The 19,741-nt window shown below is 48.5% G+C and overlaps 2 protein-coding genes across 5 annotated transcripts in view; one reads left to right on the forward strand and one right to left on the reverse strand.

Moving 5' to 3' along the window:
- The window catches only part of F8 (coagulation factor VIII), a 90,226-nt gene extending 85,699 nt beyond the window's left edge, over positions 1–4,527 (reverse strand). The window contains exon 1 of the mRNA XM_079765225.1: positions 4,425–4,527. The gene's annotated coding sequence lies outside the window, so the exon portion shown is untranslated. The remainder of the gene's footprint in view (positions 1–4,424) is intronic.
- Positions 4,528–5,429: 902 nt separating this feature from the next.
- The window catches only part of FUNDC2 (FUN14 domain containing 2), a 39,706-nt gene continuing 25,394 nt past the window's right edge, over positions 5,430–19,741 (forward strand). The window contains exons 1-4 of one of the 4 annotated variants that reach the window (XM_079765133.1): positions 5,430–5,605; positions 14,193–14,331; positions 17,147–17,222; positions 17,776–17,907. In XM_079765133.1, coding sequence (XP_079621259.1) covers positions 5,473–5,605; positions 14,193–14,331; positions 17,147–17,222; positions 17,776–17,907 — 480 coding nt within the window. In that variant the 5' untranslated portion in view covers positions 5,430–5,472. The remainder of the gene's footprint in view (positions 5,606–14,192; positions 14,332–17,146; positions 17,223–17,775; positions 17,908–19,741) is intronic. The other 3 variants (XM_079765134.1, XM_079765135.1, XM_079765136.1) reach the window with 3 other exon arrangements.

Genomic DNA, 19,741 nt, shown 5'->3' on the forward strand with positions numbered 1-19,741 from the left:
CACTTGCATAAGCAAGAGTAACCAGTATCCTAATAGCCTCCCTACTTCTCTCCTTGCCCCTCACACGGCCACCACTAGGCGAGTTTTTATTTTATTTTATTTCATATTTACTTTTATTTTTAAAAATATATTTTATTGATTTTTTACAGAGGGAGGGAGAGGGATAGAGAGTTAGAAACATCGATGAGAGAGAAACATCAATCAGCTGCCTCCTGCACACCCCCCACTGGGGATGTGCCTGCAACCAAGGTACATGCCCTTGATCGGAATTGAACCCGGGACCCTCCAGTCCACAGGCTGACGATCTATCCACTGAGCCAAACCAGTCAGGGCCTAAGTGACTTTTTAAAGCTATGAAGCGGCCTGGCCCGTGTGGCTCAGTGGTTGAGTGTCGACCCATGAACCAAGAGGTCACCAGTTTGATTCTGGTCAAGGCACATGCTCGGGTTGTGGGCTTGATCCCCAGTGTGGGGTGTGCAGGAGGCAGCCAATCAGTGATTCTCTCTCATCGTTGATGTTTCTAACTCTCCCTCTCCCTTCCTCTCTCTCTCTCAAAATCAATAGAAACATATTTAAAAACACACACACACAAAAAAACTGTAAGGCGGATCCTGTCATTCCTTTGCTCAGAACCCTCCGCTGGCCTCTGACCTCACTTGGAGTAAGATCCTGGGTCTCTACCAGGGTGTAGTGCATCTACCATGATCTGCATGTCCCTTCCTCTGACCTCTGTGATCTCATCTCACTCTGGCTACTGACCTCCTGGCTCTTCCTTAAAATACAAAGCAAACTCTTATGCCTAGAACTTGCTACTCGCTATTTCCTCTTCCTGAAACACCTTCCCCCCAGATCCCCACAGGTTCCCACTCCCACATCTCCTTCAAGTCTTGGCTCAAATCTTGCCTTCCCAATGAGCTCCAATAAGGACCAACTTTACATGGTAAGCTCTGTACCCACACTGGCACTATTGATATCCCTCCTGGCTTCTTTTTTATTTACTTTTCAAAAAAATATTTTAAAAAATCAAAATAATTAGTTTCAGAGAGGAAGGAAGAGGGAGAGATAGAAACATCAATGATGAGAGAGGATCATTGATCGGCTGCATCCTTCATGCCCCACACTGGGGATCAAGCCCACAACCGGGGCATGTGCCCTGATTGGGAATGGAACCTTGACCTCCTGGTTCATAGGTCCACACTCAAGCACTGAGCCATACCGGCTGGACCTGGCTTTGTTTTTATACATAGCACTCATAACCACCAGAAATTTATGTGTCTAGTTATCTTGCATCGTTGTTACTTGAGGCTTCCGAAGTTTGCTTACATTTGGCTCAGGTATAGGATACTCTATCGCCTTACATCAGAAACCTGCCATGCTTAGTTCAAGCAGAGACCCTATTGGGTTAATGTACATCAGGGGGAGTGAGGACCTCCCTAAGGCCCTCAAAGTATAGGAGATAATAAGAAGAAACTTGACCAGGGTTGCAATAAGAAATGTTATCACTGAGAGTTCAGTCCTGCCCGGGGAAGAATGTGTTTGGCAGCAATTGGAGAGATGTTGTCCAGCTTGGAAACAAGCCAGAAGAAGGCTCTTTGATAAAAATGTGCTGTACCTCTCTCTACCAGGCACCAGGATGCGGAGGTAATAACTGCCCGTACTACATGCCAGGAACTGTTGTAAGTGCTTTCTAATGCAGCTGCTATTCTTTTTAAAAATACATTTTTATTGATTTCAGAGAGGAAGGGAGAGGGAGAGAGAGACAGAAACATAGATGAGAGAGAAACATTGATGCGCTGCCTCCTGCACACCCCACAATGGGGATCAAGCCCGCAACCCGGGCATGTGCCCTGACCAGGAATCGAACAAGTGACCTCTCAGTGCGTAGGATGACGCTCAACCACTGAGCCACACTGGCTGCAGCTGTAATTCTTGTCTTCATTTTACAGGTGATGAAACTGAAGCATAGAGAGGTTAGGCCAGTGGTCGGCAAACTCATTAGTCAACAGAGCCAAATATCAACAGGACAACGATTGAAATTTCTTTGGAGAGCCAAATTTTTTAAACTTAAACTTCTTCTAACGCCACTTCTTCAAAATAGTCTCGCCCAGGCCGTGGTATTTTGTGGAAGAGCCACACTCAAGGGGCCCAAGAGCCGCATGTGGCTCGGGAGCGCGGTTTGCCGACCACTGGGTTAGGCAACTTGGCCATGGTCACCCAGTTTGTAAGTGGTGGCATTCAAACCCAGGTAATCTGATTCCAGGAGTCATGCTCCTAACCCCCAAGCCTCAGAGATGAATAAAATCCAGGTCCCGCCTTCTGGGAGACATAGTCCAATGGGGGAGACAGAAAAGTAGCCCCATAGTTACAATACAGGGTGATAAATTCTCTGCCAGCTGCTTTACACATTATCTGATTTAATCCTCACAATGCAACTGCAAAGAAAGATGTTTCAGGAAGAGGAAATGGCGAGTGGCAAGTTCTAGGCACAAGAGTTTGCTTTGTATTTTAAAGGAGAGCAAGGAGGTCAGTAACCAGAGTGAGATGAGACCACGGAGGTCAGAGGAAGGGACATGCAGATCATGGTAGATGCACTAGGCCCTGGTAGAGACCCAGGATCTTACTCTGAGTGAGGTCAGAGGCCAGCGGAGGGTTCTGCAAAGGAGTGACAGGATCTGCTTTATAATTTTTTGGGTTTTATAAAAATACGTTTTTATTGATTTTGAGAGAGAGAGGAAGGGAGAGGGAGAGAGAGATGAAGCATCGAGGTGCACAGAGATTAAATGGTTTGCCTAAGGCTACGCAACTACCCATCTGTCCTAGCCAGACACTGTCCTAGGCACTGGGTGCACAGCTGTGAAAAATAAAAACAGCTGAGAGACAATAAGCAATATTTCTAATACATTAGTAGCTTATTCACTGTGTTAGAAGGCAAAATAAATGTGCACAAAAGAAAGTACAATCAACCCTTCGTACCTATGGGTTCTGCCTCCTGGGGTTGGGGATCCTCAGATGTGGAGAGCCAATGGTAATCATTGTTCTACACCATCTATATACACTAAGTGGCCAGATTATTATGATCTCTGAACGCATAATAATCTGGCCACTCAGTGTGTGTGTGTGTGTGTGTGTGTGTGTGTGTGTGTGTGTATAGATAGATAGATAGATAGATAGATAGATAGATAGATAGATATTTTAGAGGCCCGGTGCATGAACTCATGCATGGGTGGGGTCCGGCCAGCCTAGACAGGGGGAGGGGACATGGGCGGTTGGCCGGCCTGCCTGCTGGTTGAACTCCTGGTCGAGAGGACAATTTGCATATTAGCCTTTTATTATATAGGATATACACTGAGTGGCCAGATTACTATGTGTTCAGAGATCATAATAATCTGGCCACTCAGTGTATATAAAAGCCTAAGAGACCGTCTGACCATTCAACTGGTAGCTATGACGTGCACTGATCACCAGGGGGCAGGCACTCAATGCACAGGCATGGAAACAGAGGGTAGGGGGTAGGGGGAGGGCAGGAAGAGATTAACCAAATATCTTGTATGCATATTAGAGGCCTGGTGCATGGATTCATGCACTGGTGGGGTCCCTTGGCCCAAAGTCAAGTCTCTTTCTGTGGTAGGCAATTAGTGCCATTTGTCAACCACACCCAAGGACAGATGAAGTTAAGAGAATAAATCACATCAGCATAAAGCTGATGGGTATTCTATTGAGATCCTCCCCTAGGATCTCCCTAAATCCCCAGCCTTTATTACACCTCAAAGGGAGGGTCGAGCCTGAGCTCTCTCCCCCAGGAGCACGCCCAGTACCTTTCTCCTCCTCCTCCTCCTCTTCTTCCTCCACAGGCATGCATCTCCTAAACTCTAAGGGACCCCAGGAAGTTTGCAACCAGGGTAGCAATGGACAGCAGCAGTTCGTCCTGGCAAACCCCCTAAACTTGTCCCCAAGACCCCCTTTTTTCTAACTCCTTAGTGAACCCAGGCAGCCCAGCCTAGGCTCATTTCCCCACCTAGTATTTCTAGTATCCTAGGCCCTTCCTTGTTTCACTGTCACCAGCATTTAAAAAAAATATATTTTTATTGATTTCAGAGAGGAAGGGAGAGGGAGAGAGAGATAGAAACATCAATGATGAGAATCATTGACTGGCTGCCTCCTGCACACCCTGACTGGGTATGGAGCCAGCAACCTGGGCTCGTGCCCTGACCAGAAATCTACCCATGACCTCCTGATTCACTGGTCGATGCTTAACCATTGTGCCACAACAGCCAGGCATTGTCCCAGCTTTAATAAACGTCCTCTAAAATTAACCTGGATTCATGTTGTGAAATATTTTCTGTACAAAATCAAGAACCCACACACAACTGGTTGGCCCTATGCAGACCCCTAGGACCAGGTCCCCTCCCCCCAGCCCACTTTACCTCTGGTAATCATCATACTGTTGCCTGTGTCCATGAAGTTTTTTTTTTTTTTTCTCAATCTCTTCACCATTTCCACAGCAATTACCTTTTACTAGTAGACTCATCTTTCTGGTCCTGGTGGAGAAAATAGACTTTAGGGAGACAAGAATAGGAACAGGTCAACCTGTTAATTGGGTGTGACCTGAGCTAAAATGTTAGCACTGGGGGAGTGAGAAATGGCTAGATTCACTGTGAAGGGAGAGTTTATGGGGGTTGCTAATGAATTGGATTTGTGGGGTTTGAGAGGAGTTTAACCATTGTAATAACACCAAGGTTTTTGAATCAGTAAAGCTGCCATTGAGATGGGGTGACAGAGTAGTTTAGGGGTGAGCTGGGGGCATGTGCCCTGCCACAAAGTTCAAGGGCTCCATAGGCACTGAGGGCAAGGAATCTCTTTTCTTTTTTTAAGCTACAATTTTTAAATCCAATTTCTTTATTTTATATCTTTATTGTTGAAAGTGTATGTCCTTTTGCCCCATTGACCCCCTCCAGCCCGCGGCCCGTCCCCCTCCCCAGGCCTTCAGCACCCTATTGTCTGTGTTCGTGGGTTATGCATATATGCTTACAGGGTCTTTGGTTGATCACCTCCCACCCACCTGTCTTCCCTTGCAGATTCCGAACTCTGTTCCACCAGAAACGCTTTTCTTCCTGAGCGCTTCTATTACTGATTGTTTATCAGCGTCGGGATCATAGTGGCACTGATAAATATTTGCTCAATGGCTACGTAAGCCATCAGGACAAGCCTGTTTTCTTTATTTTTAGTAAAATCATCTTTACTAGGGAAGAACCCGGTTTCATTCACGCCCCCATGGAACTCCCAGCAACGTGAGCTCCCAAAGTACCGCTGAGAAACTGCGCGCGGGGCTTTTCTGCGCATGCGCGGCCCATCTGCTGGGCGGGGCCTCGGGGTTAATGACGCCGTCCCAGGAGCCTTGTGACGCAGTTGCGCGCTGAGGCTGGGAGACACCGCCTGCAGCCCAGCCCGCCCTCTTCCGCTGAGGCCTCCGGCATGGAAACATCTGAACCACGTGCCGGAAACCCGCTCACGCCGACGCCGGCGCGCCACTCCTTGTCGTTTGGCGCCGAGCTGCCGCGCATGTCATCGCGAGACCAGCTCGCCGAAATGGCCGCGTCCACTCAAGGTAAGAGCGAGCACGCGCGCCGCCGGCGCCGCGGCAGCCACCTTCTTGGGCTGAGGAAGGGGGAGGCTCCATAGCCCGGCAGAGCTCCCTCGGGAGCCCTAACAGCGCCGGAACGGGGTGGGCGTCCGGGGTTTGCCCCTGTCCCAGGCCGTTCCTAGGGTCCGGCCAAGGTCAGGCGCCAGTCAGGGGCCGATCTGCCCGGGGTGTTGCCTCCTGTTGGGCTCAGACTTCCGGCGCCGCCCCCAAAACCTAAGCCCTGAGACATTCCGTCCTGTTCCATCCCTGTTCTCGGTAGGTCTGGCACTTTGAGACTAAAGCGGCTTATTTCTCCCTTTGAACGCACATGTCAAACCCCTGGCAGGTGTTTTTCTGTGTGCGAGGCGCCTCCCCGGCGCTGTTGATGGTTTTTAAAGAGTAGTATCCTTGGGATGGTACTTTGAAAGTCTTCTTTAGTCTGTGTAGTCAAAGGAAGATTCCCAATCCCAATAATATAATACGCAGGGGAACACGTCTTTAAATCATGCTCTTACCCTACTTTGAATGCTTCATAGTTATAGTCAATTCAGTACTTGCTTACAAGATTCAAGTACTAAACAGAGCCATGTGGAACAGACAATCTCAGGGAAAGGGGGTTGGGGTGGGTGGAAAGAGATTAACAACAGAATTTATATGCATAACCCATGGACGCAGCATCTGTAATACTTTAAACAAATATAAAAATAGTTTTTATTGATTTCAGAGAGGAAGGGAGAGGAAGAGATAGAAACATCAATGAGAGAGAATCACTGATCGGCTGCCTCCTGCACGCCCCCTACTGGCGATGGAGCCCATAACCCGGGCATGTGCCCTGACTGGGAATCCAAGGGTTACCTCCTGGTTCATAGGTCAATGCTCAACCACTGAGCCACACCAGCCAGGCGAAAGATAAATTTTAAAAAGTCAATTATATAAACTTAAAATTACGTAAATTATGCCCTGGCTGGTGTGGCTCAGTGGATAGAGCATCTGCCTGTGGACTGAAGGGGTCCCCAGTTCAATTCCCGTCAAGGGCACTTGCCTGGGTTGCAGGTGGGGGGCATGCAGGAGGCAGCTGATCAATAATTCTCTCTCATCATTGTTTCTCTCTCTCCCTCTCCCTTCCTCTCTGAAACCAATTTAAAAATTACATAAATTATGTTAAAACAAAGACAGTGAAAATAGTCAAAACATCACTTTATTATTTGCCATGTTTTACTGTTATTTATGCTCTGAAGGCTCTTTACACTTAATGTATCTATGTGATAGAAATAGCAATATGCTGCACTACTTACTGTATCTCTTCCCAAACTGTGTTCAGTGATGTCACAATTCAGTGATGTCACACTCACAGTGAGTGAATACACCAAGGAAATGGGAACACACTACAAATCAGCCCTCCCCCCAAAACTGGTTGTTAAACATTTATAAACATACCACTGAATATAGGTGACTAAGGGATTGCAATGCACAATGTTATTATTTTCCTGCAGAGAAGTCTGCCTTTATTCACTTCAAATGTGTAGGTTGATCAAGTATTTGCACCTAGGAAATTATTACCAGAAATTTTGAGGTTGACATAAATTTCAATCTTTATCATAGCAATAACCACATAACGCTGAGCTAAGGGGCTTGGTAAAATTACATGAAAGCAAAACTCAAAACTCATTCTTATTTTCAGTGATATTTAACCAAGGGAAAGAGTGAAAACTATGGAGTCCTTGAACTTTGTGACAGTAATGTCTTCTTTCTTTTTCCTTTAAATATATTTTTACTAAAGGCCTGGTGCATGAAAATTGTGCACTGGGGGTGGGGGGTGTCCCTTAGCCCAGCCTGCACCCTCTTCAATCTGGGACCCCTTGGGGGATGTCCAACTGCCAGTTTAGGAATCTGGCCTAAACTGGCAGTCGGACATCCCTCTCACAATCTGGGACTACTGGCTCCCAAATGCTCGCCTGCCTGCCAGCCGGATCGCCCCCAAACCACTCCTCTGCCAGCCTGATCGACGCCTAACTGCTTCCCTGCTGGCCCAATCACCCCAAACTGCCCTCCCCTGCTCGCCTGGTCCCCCCCAACTGCCCTCCCTCCCCTGCAGGCCTGGTCACCCCAAACTGCCCTCCCCTGCAGGCCTGGTCACCCCAAACTGCCCTCCCTGCAGGCCTGGTTCCCCCCAACTGCCCTCCCCTGCAAGCCTGGTCGCCCCCAACTGCCCTCCCCTGCTGGCCTGGTTCCCCCTAACTGCCCTCCCCTGCAGGCATGGTCCCCCCCCTAACTGCTCTCCCTCCCCTGCAGGCCCAGTCGCCCCCAACTGCCCTCCCCTGCAGGCCTGGTTGCCCCCAACTGCCCTCCCCTGCAGGCCCAGTCGCCCCCAACTGCCCTACCTGCAGCCCTGGTTGCCCCAACTGCCCTCCCCTGCCGGCCCAGTCACCCTCAACTGCCCTCCCCTGCAGGTCCGGTCACCCCCAACTGACCTCCCCTGCTGGCCTGGTCGCCCCAACTGCCCTCCACTGCAGACCTGGCCCACCCCAACTGCCCTCCCTCCCCTCTCTCCCCTGCAGGCCTTGTCACTCCTAACTGCCCTCCACTGCAGACCTGGCCCCCCCCAACTGCCCTCCCTCTCCTCTCTCCCCTGCAGGCCTGGTCACTCCCAACTGCCCTTCCCTGCCGGCCCGGTCACCCCCAACTGCCCTCCCCTGCAAGCCCGATCACCCCCAACTCCCCTCCCCTGCCTGCCTGGTCGCCCCCAACTGCCCTCCCCTGCAGGCCCAGTCCCCCGCAACAGCCCTCTCCTGCAGGCCCAGTTGCCCCCAACTGCCCTCCCCTGCCGGCCTGGTCACCCCCAACTTCCCTCCCCTGCAGGCCCGGTTGCCCCCATCTGCCCTCCCCTGCAAGCCTCGTCAACCCCAACTGCCCTCCACTGCAGGCCTGGTCATCCCCAACTGCCCTCCCCTGCCGGCCTGGTCGCCCCCAACTGCCCTCCCCTGCAGGCCTGGTCCCCCTCAACTGCACTCCCTCCCCTACTGGCCTGGTCGCTCCTAACTGCCCTCCCCTGCAGGCCTGATTGCCCACAACTGCCCTCCCCTGCCGGCCATCTTGTGGTGGCCATCTTGTGACCACATGGGGGCGGCCATCTTGTGCGAGGGTGTGATGGTCAATTTACATATCACCTCTTTATTATATAGGATTGCTTTCAGAGAGGGAGAGAGAGAGAGAAACATCAGTGATGAGAGAGAATCATTGATTGGCTGCCTCCTGCACACCCCCTTAATGACAATCGAGCCTGGATCCAGGGCAAGGGCCCTGACGTGGAATCGAACCATGATCTCCTGGTTCATAGGTTGAAACTCAGCCACTGAGCCACGCTGGACGGACAGCAGTAATGTTTTCTTATGTTAGAAAACAGTTTTTTATTTAACTACTTGTGAGGCCATAGAAGGCCCAATTTTTCAAACATCCATACTTTGGAACTGGGGAATTGGGATCTATAATCCATCGTGAATTAATCCTTCAGTTGTATTTTGTGTATGATATCTAAGGTAGGGATTGAGGTTTTTGTTTTTACAGACACCTAATAGTTCTAATACAATTTGTTGAAGAGTTTCATTATCCATTTAATTACATTGGTGCCATGTTTCAAAAATTAAATGACTATATGTGTATCCTTAGGTCAGTTCTACACTGTGTCAAATATGGTAGCTTTGTAAGTCTTGAAATTCTTTGATCTTTGTTCTCCCCGCGCCCCAAATTCTTTGGTCACTTATGGCACGTTGTGTTTTCCTAAATCAGTGGTCGGTAAACTGCGGCTCTGTTGACTAATGAGTTTGCCGACCACTGTCCTAAATGATTGCAGCAACATCTTCCATTCCACATGCTTTTTTTCACTATGGCTTTGACATTCCTTCTGAGACAGGCTAGTAAGCCAGGATACACCCAATAGGGAAACTGAAACTGATAGTTAAACAGCAGTTTGCCATGTAGTAATTTCTATCTTCCCTAAACCAGGGACACTAAGAGTAAATGGTTTACATTTCTCCCCCAACAGAGGGAAAATAGCTTAAACCACACTACTCAGCAGGAATCCAATTAGTGCCATTTGCCAACCACACCCAAGGACAGATGGAGTTAAGAGAATAAATCTCATTTTGGTCCATCAGCATAAAGTTGATGAGTATTCTATTAGATCCTCCCCTAAATGCCCAGCCTTGAAAACCCCTCAAAAATCAAGGTCCACCGTGAGCTCCCTCCCCTACTCCCTTCTTCCCCTACAGGCATGCATCTCCTAAACTCAACCAGACCTCAGTTCTTGTCTTCTTGAAGGAAATATTTCAGTCAAGAGACAAAATGTAGAGAAGCAAGCAAGAATTTATTGACTGAAGCAAAAACACACTTAGGACAGTGGAACAAAGAAGGGCATAGAAGAAGCAACAGGAGAGCCTAGGCTGGGCTGCTTTGGCTCACTGGGAAGTCAGAGGGAAGGGGGCCTTGGAGACAGGTTCAGGGGGTTAGCCCAGGACAAGCTGCCGCTACCCGCTGCTCCCCTGGTTGCAAGTGTCATGAGTTCCCTTAGAGGTTTGGGGATACATGCCTATGGGGGGAAGAGAGAGGAAGGGAATGGCACAGGCATGGTCCCAGGAGGGAGAGCACCCTGGGACTGAGCAGTTGCTGCCCATTGTATCCCTGGTTGTAAGTCTCGTGGGGTCTCTTAGATGTTTGGGCATACATGGCAGGGGATAGGGGGGGCGGAGGAGGGGGAGCACACAGGAACCTTAATTTTCAGGGGTTTTAAAGGTTGGGTGTTTAGGGGAGGTCTTAGGGGTGGATCAATAGAATATTCATCAGCTTTATGCAGACCAAAACGAGTTTCTCTTAGTTTTTCTGTCCTTGGGTGTGGCTCTCAAATGGCACTAGTTGGATTTCTGTTATCTTTCTCTCTTGAGTAGGGTGACTGAAGCTATGTATCCTCTGGTTGGGGAGGAGAAGTGTCCTTAGTTTAGGGAAGATAGGATTTACTCGGTGGCTGTAAACTGCTATTTAACTATCTGTTTTAGTTTCTCCTATTCCACTTGTCCTGGAATTTTCCTAGCTCCTTACTATTCTATATCAATCACTAAGTGACCCCACAAGGCTTGCAACCAGGGCAGTGAGGGGTAGTGGCATTTCATCCCAAGCAACGCCCCCTGAACCTGTCTCCAAGGCCTCCTTCTCTCTGTCGTTTTAGAGAGCTAAAGCAACCCAGCCTAGGCTCATTAACCCACCTAGTACTTCTCCTATTATCCTAAGCCCTTCCTTGTCTCCAGCTTTAATAAACATCCTCTAAAATTCACCTGGACTTGTGAAACTTTTCCTTCATGAAGTCAAGAATCCACACACTACTGGCTGGCCCTAGGCAGACCCTTAGGCCAGGTCCCCTTTCTGGTAACACTTCCACTGAATTGATGGGGTCTGTGTCCCCTCTTGAATCTGAGCGGGAGTTTGTGGCTGGTCCAACAGGATGCAGTGGAAGTAACAGTGCTTGGCTTCTGAGGCTAGGCCTTAAATGGTCATTCTGCCCACCACTCAGACTCCCTCCCTCTCTCACTTTCTCCTTTGGAACAGGCACCCTTGAACCTAGACACCATGCTCTAAGGCAGTCCAAACTAACCACATAGAGGGGCAGCCTGTGTGTGTGACTGTAGTAGATGATTTCAGATCCCTGCCTGTAAGTCTTAGTTGAAGCCTCGCACATCATGCAACTGGCATGTGCTGTGATGCTGCATCCTGTCTGAATGCCTGATCCACAGAGTCTGAGAGCACAATCAGTAATTGTTTTGCTCCATGAAATTTTGGGGGTAATTTGTTGTATAGCCATAGAAACTAGAACAGTACGCTGGGCCCTTTGCATCTTCCTATTCATTTTAGAAGCAGTTTGTCAATCCTATATAATAAAAGCCTAATTAATATGCTAAGTGTCCAGTCGTCTGGTGACTGACTGGTCTACTGTTCAAATGATCAAAGCGTAATATGCTAATGATATGCTAAAGCCACTCAACCACTTGCTAAGACATGCACTGACCACCAGGGGGCAGTCAACCAGTCACTATTACATGCACTGACGACCAGGGGGCAGATGCTCTGACCAGCAGGTTTACTTGCTGCTGTGGTCTGGCTGATCGGGACTGAGCAAGATGGGCTGGACATGCTCTGGAGCCCTCCTGCGGTCAACCTCCCGTGTCCCTCCCTGGCCAGCCCTGGTTGGGACTGGGCAAGACGGGGCCGGACATGCCCTGAAGCCCTCCTGCGGTTCCTCCTTGGCCCCGATCGTGCACTGGTGGGGTCCCTTGGCCTGACCTGCGCCCTCTCACAATCCGGACACCTTGGGGGATGTCGGAGAGCCAGTTTCAGCCTGATCACACAGGCCACTCCCTTCGGGAGGATGCCAGAGGCAGGGCTCACGGCTGGTGAGTACTGCTGCAGTGGCCCCAAGCCAATCAGGACTGATTGGGCCTGAGCCCGTGGCAAGTGCAGTGGGGCTGGGATGAGTGGGAGTGGCAGGTAGGAGCTGCAGGCAGCCTTGGACCATGGGCTTCGGCCTGATCCCCACAGGCTACCCAGAGGACCCCACCCATGCACGAATTTGTGCATGAATTTGTGCACCAGGCCTCTAGTTGCTAGATAAAAACCTGCTTTTTGATTGGGATTCCATTGAGTCTATAGATCAGTATGGAGAGAATGAACATCTTAAAATTATCTATACTAATAATAGAGGAACATGCAAATTGTCTGGGACTCTGTCACAGTAACAGTAACGACCAAACAGCAGGCTGTGTGGGGTGACCAGGCCGGCGGGGGGGGGGGGCAGTTAGGGGCGACCAGGCCGGCAGGGCGGGCAGTGATGGGCAACCAGGCCGGCGGGGCAGGCAGTTAGGGGCGACCAGGCTGGCAGGGCGGGCAGTTAGGGGCAACCAGGCCAGCGGGGGAGGCAGTTGGGTGTGACTAGGCTGGTGGGGGGGGGTAGTTGGTTGCAACCAGGCTGGCAGGGGGGCAGTTGGGGGCAACCAGGCTGGCAGGGGGGGCGGTGAGGGGTGACAGGGCTGGCAGAGGGGGGCAGTTGGGGGTGACCAGGCCGGCGGGGGGAGCAGTTGGGGGCGACCATGCCAGCAGGGGGGGACAGTTAGGGGCAATCAGGCCGGCAGGCAGGTGAGCAGTTAGGAGCCAGTGGTCCCGGATTGTGAGAGGAATGTCCAATTGCCAGTTTAGGCAGGATTGGGCCTAAACCAGCAACTGGACATCCCCCGAGGGGTCCCAGATTGGAGAGGGTGCAGGCTGGGCTGAGGAGACCCCCGCACCCCATGCACGAATTTCGTGCATCGGGCCTCTAGTTGTCTTATAAAACATAGAGTAATATATCTCCATTAATTTAGGTTATTCTTCATTTTCTCTGTGGTGTTTTGTTATTTACAGTGTAGAGATCTTGTGCATCTTTCATTAAATTTATTCCTACATTATCTTCCCACAGAGAAAAGGATTAGACATGTTATTAACTCTATTTCCCTTCTTGGGCAAATCACTTAACTTCTGAGCTTCCATTTCTTTTTTTAAAAATTTTTTTATTGATTTCAGAGAGGAAGTGAAAGGGAGAGAGTGATAGAAACATCAATGATGAGAGAATCATTGACTGGCTGCCTCCTGCACGCCCCCCCATTGGGGATGGAGCCTGAAACCCGGGCATGTGCTCCGACTGGGAATTGAACAGGGACCTCCTGGTTCATGGGTCAATGCTCAACCACTGAGCTACACCAGCCAGGCCTGGGCTTCCATTTCTTATTATAAAATGGGGTTAATAAATAGTACCTTGTTCTATGTGTTTCATTAGATGTACATGTTTATTGCATAGCACTTTGCCTGGTGACTAGTAAGAGCTCAATTAAACATTACCTCATATTATCACTGGAGATCCACATAATACTCAGAATCTAGCAATTTGTGGGCCATTGAATATTATTGAGTTACTCCTGAAAAGGAGAAGAAAATGAAAGAAATCCATTTCATTTAGAATGCATTATTAAGTATTACTAGTAGTTTTTCCTATGTCTTTTTGGTGGACTTTTTAAAAAATATATTTTTATTGATTTCAGAGAGGAAGAGAAAGATAGAAACATCAATGATGAGAGAGAATAATTGATCGGCCACCACCTCCACGCCCCCTACTGGAGATCGAACCCGAAACCCGGGCATGTGCCCTTGACCAAAATTGAACCCGGGACTCTTCAGTCCGCAGGCCGATGCTCTGTCCACTGAGCCAAACCAGCTAGGGCTTTTTGATGGTTTTTAAATACGAGAGGAAAAACTAGAGTTACGGTCTCTAAATCATCTAGGTTGTTTTCCTCTAAGACAAATAATTATTTTTTCATTTCAGTCGGATTTTCAGGAATTGCCAGTCAGAATTTCAGAGCTAATTTACTATTTAAAATAGAATAATATTGGGGGGTTCTTATTCCAACTACCTCTTTTTAAATCTCTTAATCTAGTTAGGAATGGTAGTAATTTATTGGAAAAGTGTCCTTGTTCTTATTCACTATCTTCATCCTTGTAGGGCATTTTGAGTCACTGGACCTTGCAGAATATGCTAAGAAGCAGCCGTGGTGGCGCAAGTTATTCGGGCCAGAAACTGGGCCCTCGGCTGAAAAGTACAGCGTCGCAACACAGCTGTTAATCGGAGGTGTCACTGGATGGTGAGTGATGTGAAAGATGTCCGGTGTCTTTGTTTACATGCTTTAGTGTCAGGGTGATAGGAATCACCTCCTTTAGCCAATAAAAGCATGTTGGCTTCTGTGAAATAGATCACTTAATGTGTAGCATTTATCAAAACATATTAAAGTGCGATTTAGTGGTTACACAAATTACTACATGCCATATAATCATTTCCTTCTCACAACTCTGAAATCGGTACTGTTATCATCTATCCTCATTTCCCCCAGTTTTAGTGAGAAGTAATCTATACATATAAAGGGTAATATGCTAATTTGTCCATTATGGTGTCCCAGTCATGACCAGTCTGTGGGTGGGGACCGGGCAGGGACCTCTGTCCCTAGGGCTAACATCACGCTGCCTGTGTGAGTCCCCGTTCAGCGCTGACGTGACACTGAGGGGGGGGAGCTGGGCTTGACGGGGAACCTCAGGACGTGCCCCCCGCCCCAGCTCCGGGCTGGGAGACCTCAGGCTACACCCCCCATCCTGGCACTGGGCCAAGAGACCTCAGGCCGTGCCCCCCGCCCCACGGGGTTTGATGGGGGACCTCAGACCGCGCACCTCGCCCAGTGGGGCTTGACGGGGGACCTCAAGTGCCAGGCCGGGACACCTCATGCCGTGCTCCCCACCCCGGCGCCAGGCCAGGAGACCTCAGGCTGCGCCCCCGGAACTGAGCTGGGCGCCTCCCGACCCCAGGGCTTGACGGTACCTCAGGATGCACCCCCCGCCCAGTGGGTCTTGACGGGGGACCTCAGGCCATGCCCCCCCAGCCTGGCAGGGCTTGACAGGGGACCTCAAGCCCTGCCCCGGCTCTGGGCCAGGAGACCTCAGGCCATGCCCCCCGCCTCAGCACCGGGCCAGGCGACCTGAAGCTACGACCCCCTCCCGCCGGGGCTTACTTGAGACTGCATCCCCCCACCCGGCGCCAGGCCAGGGTACCTGAGGCTGCGCCCCCACCTGGAGGGGCTTGACGGGGGAGGGGCCAGATGGGTCTGGGTCTCACCCAATGGGGGTGGGGCCAGCTTGGGTCTGGGTCTCCTGCGTTTTCAAAGTGCTTATGGGTGGTGGGCAGGGACTTGACTCTGGGTCCCGCGGCGCGCCCCAGACTCTGACAGGAGGGAGATTTTATATACATTTTACTAATTTTCTTTAATCTCTGACACTTCTATTACATAGAAAGGGCAAATAGCAATATTAAAATATTTCTTCTAATTAATTCCCTTTTAATGTGCATGAATTTCGTGCACCGGGCCACTAGTTGACATATATCACTGTATAAGTTTAAGGCGTACAGCATGATGGCTTGATTTACATATATTGTGAAATGATTACCACAGTAGGTTTGGTTAACATCCATCATTTCATATAGATACAATAAAAAAAAGAAGAAAAAGTCTCCTTGTGATGACAACTCTTAGGATTTGCTCTCTTAATAACTCTCCTATTTATCATACAGCAGTGTTAACTATAGTAATCATGTACTTTACATCACTGGTATTTATTTGTCTTATAACTATAAGTTAGTATCTTTGGACCACCTTCCTCCAATTCTCCCTCCCCCTGTTCTCTATCTTTTTCTTTTTTCTTTTTGTTTTTTGTTTTGTTTTGTTAATCCTCACCCCAGGGTATTTTTCCCCTTTTGATTTTTTTTATCTTTTTTAAAAAAATTATTTATTTCAGAGGAAGGGTGAGGGAGATAGAGAAACATCAATTATGAGAGGGAATCATTGATGGGCTGCCTCCTGCATGTTGGACCGAGCCTGCAACCCAGGCATGTGCTCCTGACTGGAATCAAACCTGGAACCCTTCGTTCTGCGGGCCGATGCTCTATCCACTGAGCCAAACCGGCTAGGGCTACCCCATTGAATTTTTAGAGAGAGTGAAAGGGAGGGGGAGAGACACAGAAAGAGAAACATTGATGTGAGACACATTGATTGGTTGCTTCCTCCATGTGCCCTGACTGGGGCAGGGATCGAGCCTGCAACCCAGGTACGTGCCCTTGACTGAAATCGAACCCATGGCCCTTCAGTCAGTGGGCTGACACTAACCACTGAGCAAAACCAGGTGGGGCTCTATCTTTTTCTAGGATTCCACATACACTGAGTGGCCAGATTATTATGATCTCTGAATGCATAATAATCTGGCCACTCAGTGTATATCCTATATAATAAAAGGCTAATAGGCAAATTGTTCCCTCGACCAGGAGTTTGACCAGCAGGCAGGCTGGCCAACCGCCCATGTCCCCTCCCCCTGGCCAGGCTAGCCAGACCCCACCCATGCACGAATTCATGCACCGGGCCTCTAATATATATACACTGAGTGGCCAGATTATTATGATCTCTGAACGCATAATAATCTGGCCACTCAGTGTATATCCTATATAATAAAAGGCTAATAGGCAAATTGTCCCCTCGACCAGGAGTTCGACCAGCAGGCAGGCCGGCCAACCGCCCATGTCCCCTCCCCCTGGCCAGGCTGGCCAGACCCCACCCATGCACGAATTCATGCACCGAGTGGCCAGATTATTATGTGTTCAGAGATCATAATAATCTGGCCACTCAGTGTATAAATGAGATAATACAGTATTTGTTTTTCTCCGTCTTATTTCACTTAGCATAATGCCCTGTAGGTCCATCCATGTTGTTGCAAATGGTAAGATTTTCTCAATTTTTTAAGGCTAAATGATATTTCAGATATATATTATATAATAATTTTAATATTTCATTATATATATATCATAACTGATTTTGTGTATTTAACAGCCTGTTGACTTGTCTCATGGTGGTTTGGTTCTTGTAGGTGCACAGGTTTCATATTCCAGAAGGTTGGAAAGTTGGCTGCAACAGCTGTGGGAGGAGGATTTTTTCTCCTTCAGGTCTGTATGTGAAATATTCCTAGATGTTTGGAAATCCCGCTTGCCCATTAGGGATGTGGTATGAGGAGCTGTAATGTAACCCTGCCTATATTACACTAGAATAATCTTTGCACTTGTATACATGTACTGTTTGAAATGCCAGCGACCTTTGAGTCAGACTTCATCAATTACTAATTGCATTTTATTTTCTCATTTATAACATGGGGACAAAGTACCTATTTCTCCCTCTCACTCTAACCACGGAAACAAAACCAGCCAGGGCTCTAACTTAAAACTTTTTAGAGAGGGGTAAGTGTATAAATAAAGTAAAAGAATTGCCAGGAGTCATTGAAAGGCTATCTATTGAATTCTGGTGCCAGGCATAGGGCCTTGTACATAGGGTGAATGCTGAGTAGATGTTCAGTGAATATCATTGTCCTACAAAGTGCTGGATGGCAAATGTCTCCAAAAATGGAGTCAGAAGGGTTTTTGATAAAGCACTTCAGTGATTTTTCCTGACAAAAAGAAATAACGAGCCTATGTTTCTTATTTCTTGCTGTTGTTGAAACTATAGATTGCAAACCATACTGGCTACATCAAAATTGACTGGCAACGAGTAGAGAAGGACATGAAGAAGGCCAAGGAACAGCTGAAGATCCGCAAGAGCAACCACTTACCTACAGAGGTGAAAAGCAAAGCCGAGGAGGTGCGACTGGTTTTGTTTATATGAAGTGTGTAAAGGGTGCAGACAGTTTTGCGTGTCCAAAAATGGGCCTAGACATCTATTTGTCAGCTTTGTATGGAATAGCTTCACCTCAGACATTTTAAAAAATATATATATTTTTATTGATTTCAGAGAGGAAGGGAGAGAGAGAAAGATAAACATTAATGCTGAGCAAGAATCATTGATCAGCTGCCTCCTGCACACCCAAACTGGGGATGGAGCCCACAACCTGGGCATGTGCCCTGACCGGGAATCGAACCGTGACCTCCTGGTTCATAGGTCAATGCTCAACCACTGAGCCATGCCGGCTGGGCTCAGGCATTTTTTTAAACCTCACCCAGGGACATGCTTAGAGAGAGGGAGGGAGGGAGAGAGAGAAACAGAAACAGAGAGAAAGAGAGAGAGCAACAGAAACATCACTTCGTTGTCTTCCGTACATGCCCCGACTGGGAACCGAACCTACAACCTTTCAGTGCACAGGATGACACTCAACCAACTGAGCCACTCTGGCCAGGCCAGAGACATTTTTTTAAAAAGTTGGACGATTGAGGTGTTTGGTGACTTGTCAGTGAGTGAAAATGTCCCCGTACATGAGTCCATCATCTCTTGAACTAGTTCTTGTAGGGATGGGGGCAATGCAGCAAGTGAGGAGGAGGATAAGGATGCAGATGGCATCGCCAATATGATCGTTTTTTTATCCATGCATTCAGAGCTCTGCAATGTCCCTACTTGACCAGTTCTACATACACTTGAGTTGCCAGATTATTATGATCTCTGAACGCATAATAATCTGGCCACTCAGTGTATATCCTATATAATAAAAGGCTAATATGCAAATTGCCCCCTTGACCAGGAGTTTGACCAGCAGGCAGGCCGGCCAACCATCCATGTCCCCTCCCCCTGGCCAGGCTGGCCGGACCCCACCCATGAACGAATTCATGCACCGGGCCTCCCAATATACACACGCGCACACACACAATGAGTGGCCCCCACTCATGCATGAATTCATGCACCAGGCCTCTAATACACACACACACACACACACACACACACACGAGTGGCCCCCACCCATGCATGAATTCATGTACCAGGCCTCTAATACACACACACACACACACACACACACACACACACACACACACACTCACACTCACTCTGAGTGGCCAAGATTATTATGCGTTCAGAGATCATAATAATCTGGCCACTCAGTGTACAACTAGTAGAATGTCTAACCTTGGGGGTGGCAACCTTTTCTTGTAAAGGGCCAAATGGTAAATATTTTCAGCTTTGTAAGCCATGTGGTTATAAATACTGAACTCCACTGTATAGCACGAAAATAGTCATAAATGATATTCAGACAAAGTGGGTGCAGCTGTGATATGATGGAAGTTGATTTTAAAGCATGCAGCCAGCTGGATTTGACCCATGGGGTGTGGTTTGCACAAAACCGGGTTAGGTTATATTGGCTGGCACTGGAGGAACAGGAAAAAGTTTTCCTTTTTAAAAGGATGTGTTTTGCTACTGCTTTATTAGCCTAGCTGGTGTGGTGCAGTGGTTGAGGGTTGATCTATGAACCAGGAGATCACTGTTTGATTCCCAGTCAGGGCACATGCCCAGGGTTGTGGGCTCGATCCCCAGTAGGGGGCATGCAGGAGGCAGCCAATTATTGATTATCTCTCATCATTGATGTTTCTGTCTCCCTTCCTCTCTGAAATCAGTAAAAATATATTTGAAAAAGAGAAATATGTTAGATGTCCCAAAGTAATAATTACACTGAACTGTAGAGAAATAAATGGCTGGCACCTTCCATAGCCTG

This window comes from Cnephaeus nilssonii (assembly GCF_951640355.1).
Source record: "Cnephaeus nilssonii genome assembly, chromosome: X".
Classification (NCBI taxonomy): domain Eukaryota; kingdom Metazoa; phylum Chordata; class Mammalia; order Chiroptera; family Vespertilionidae; genus Cnephaeus; species Cnephaeus nilssonii.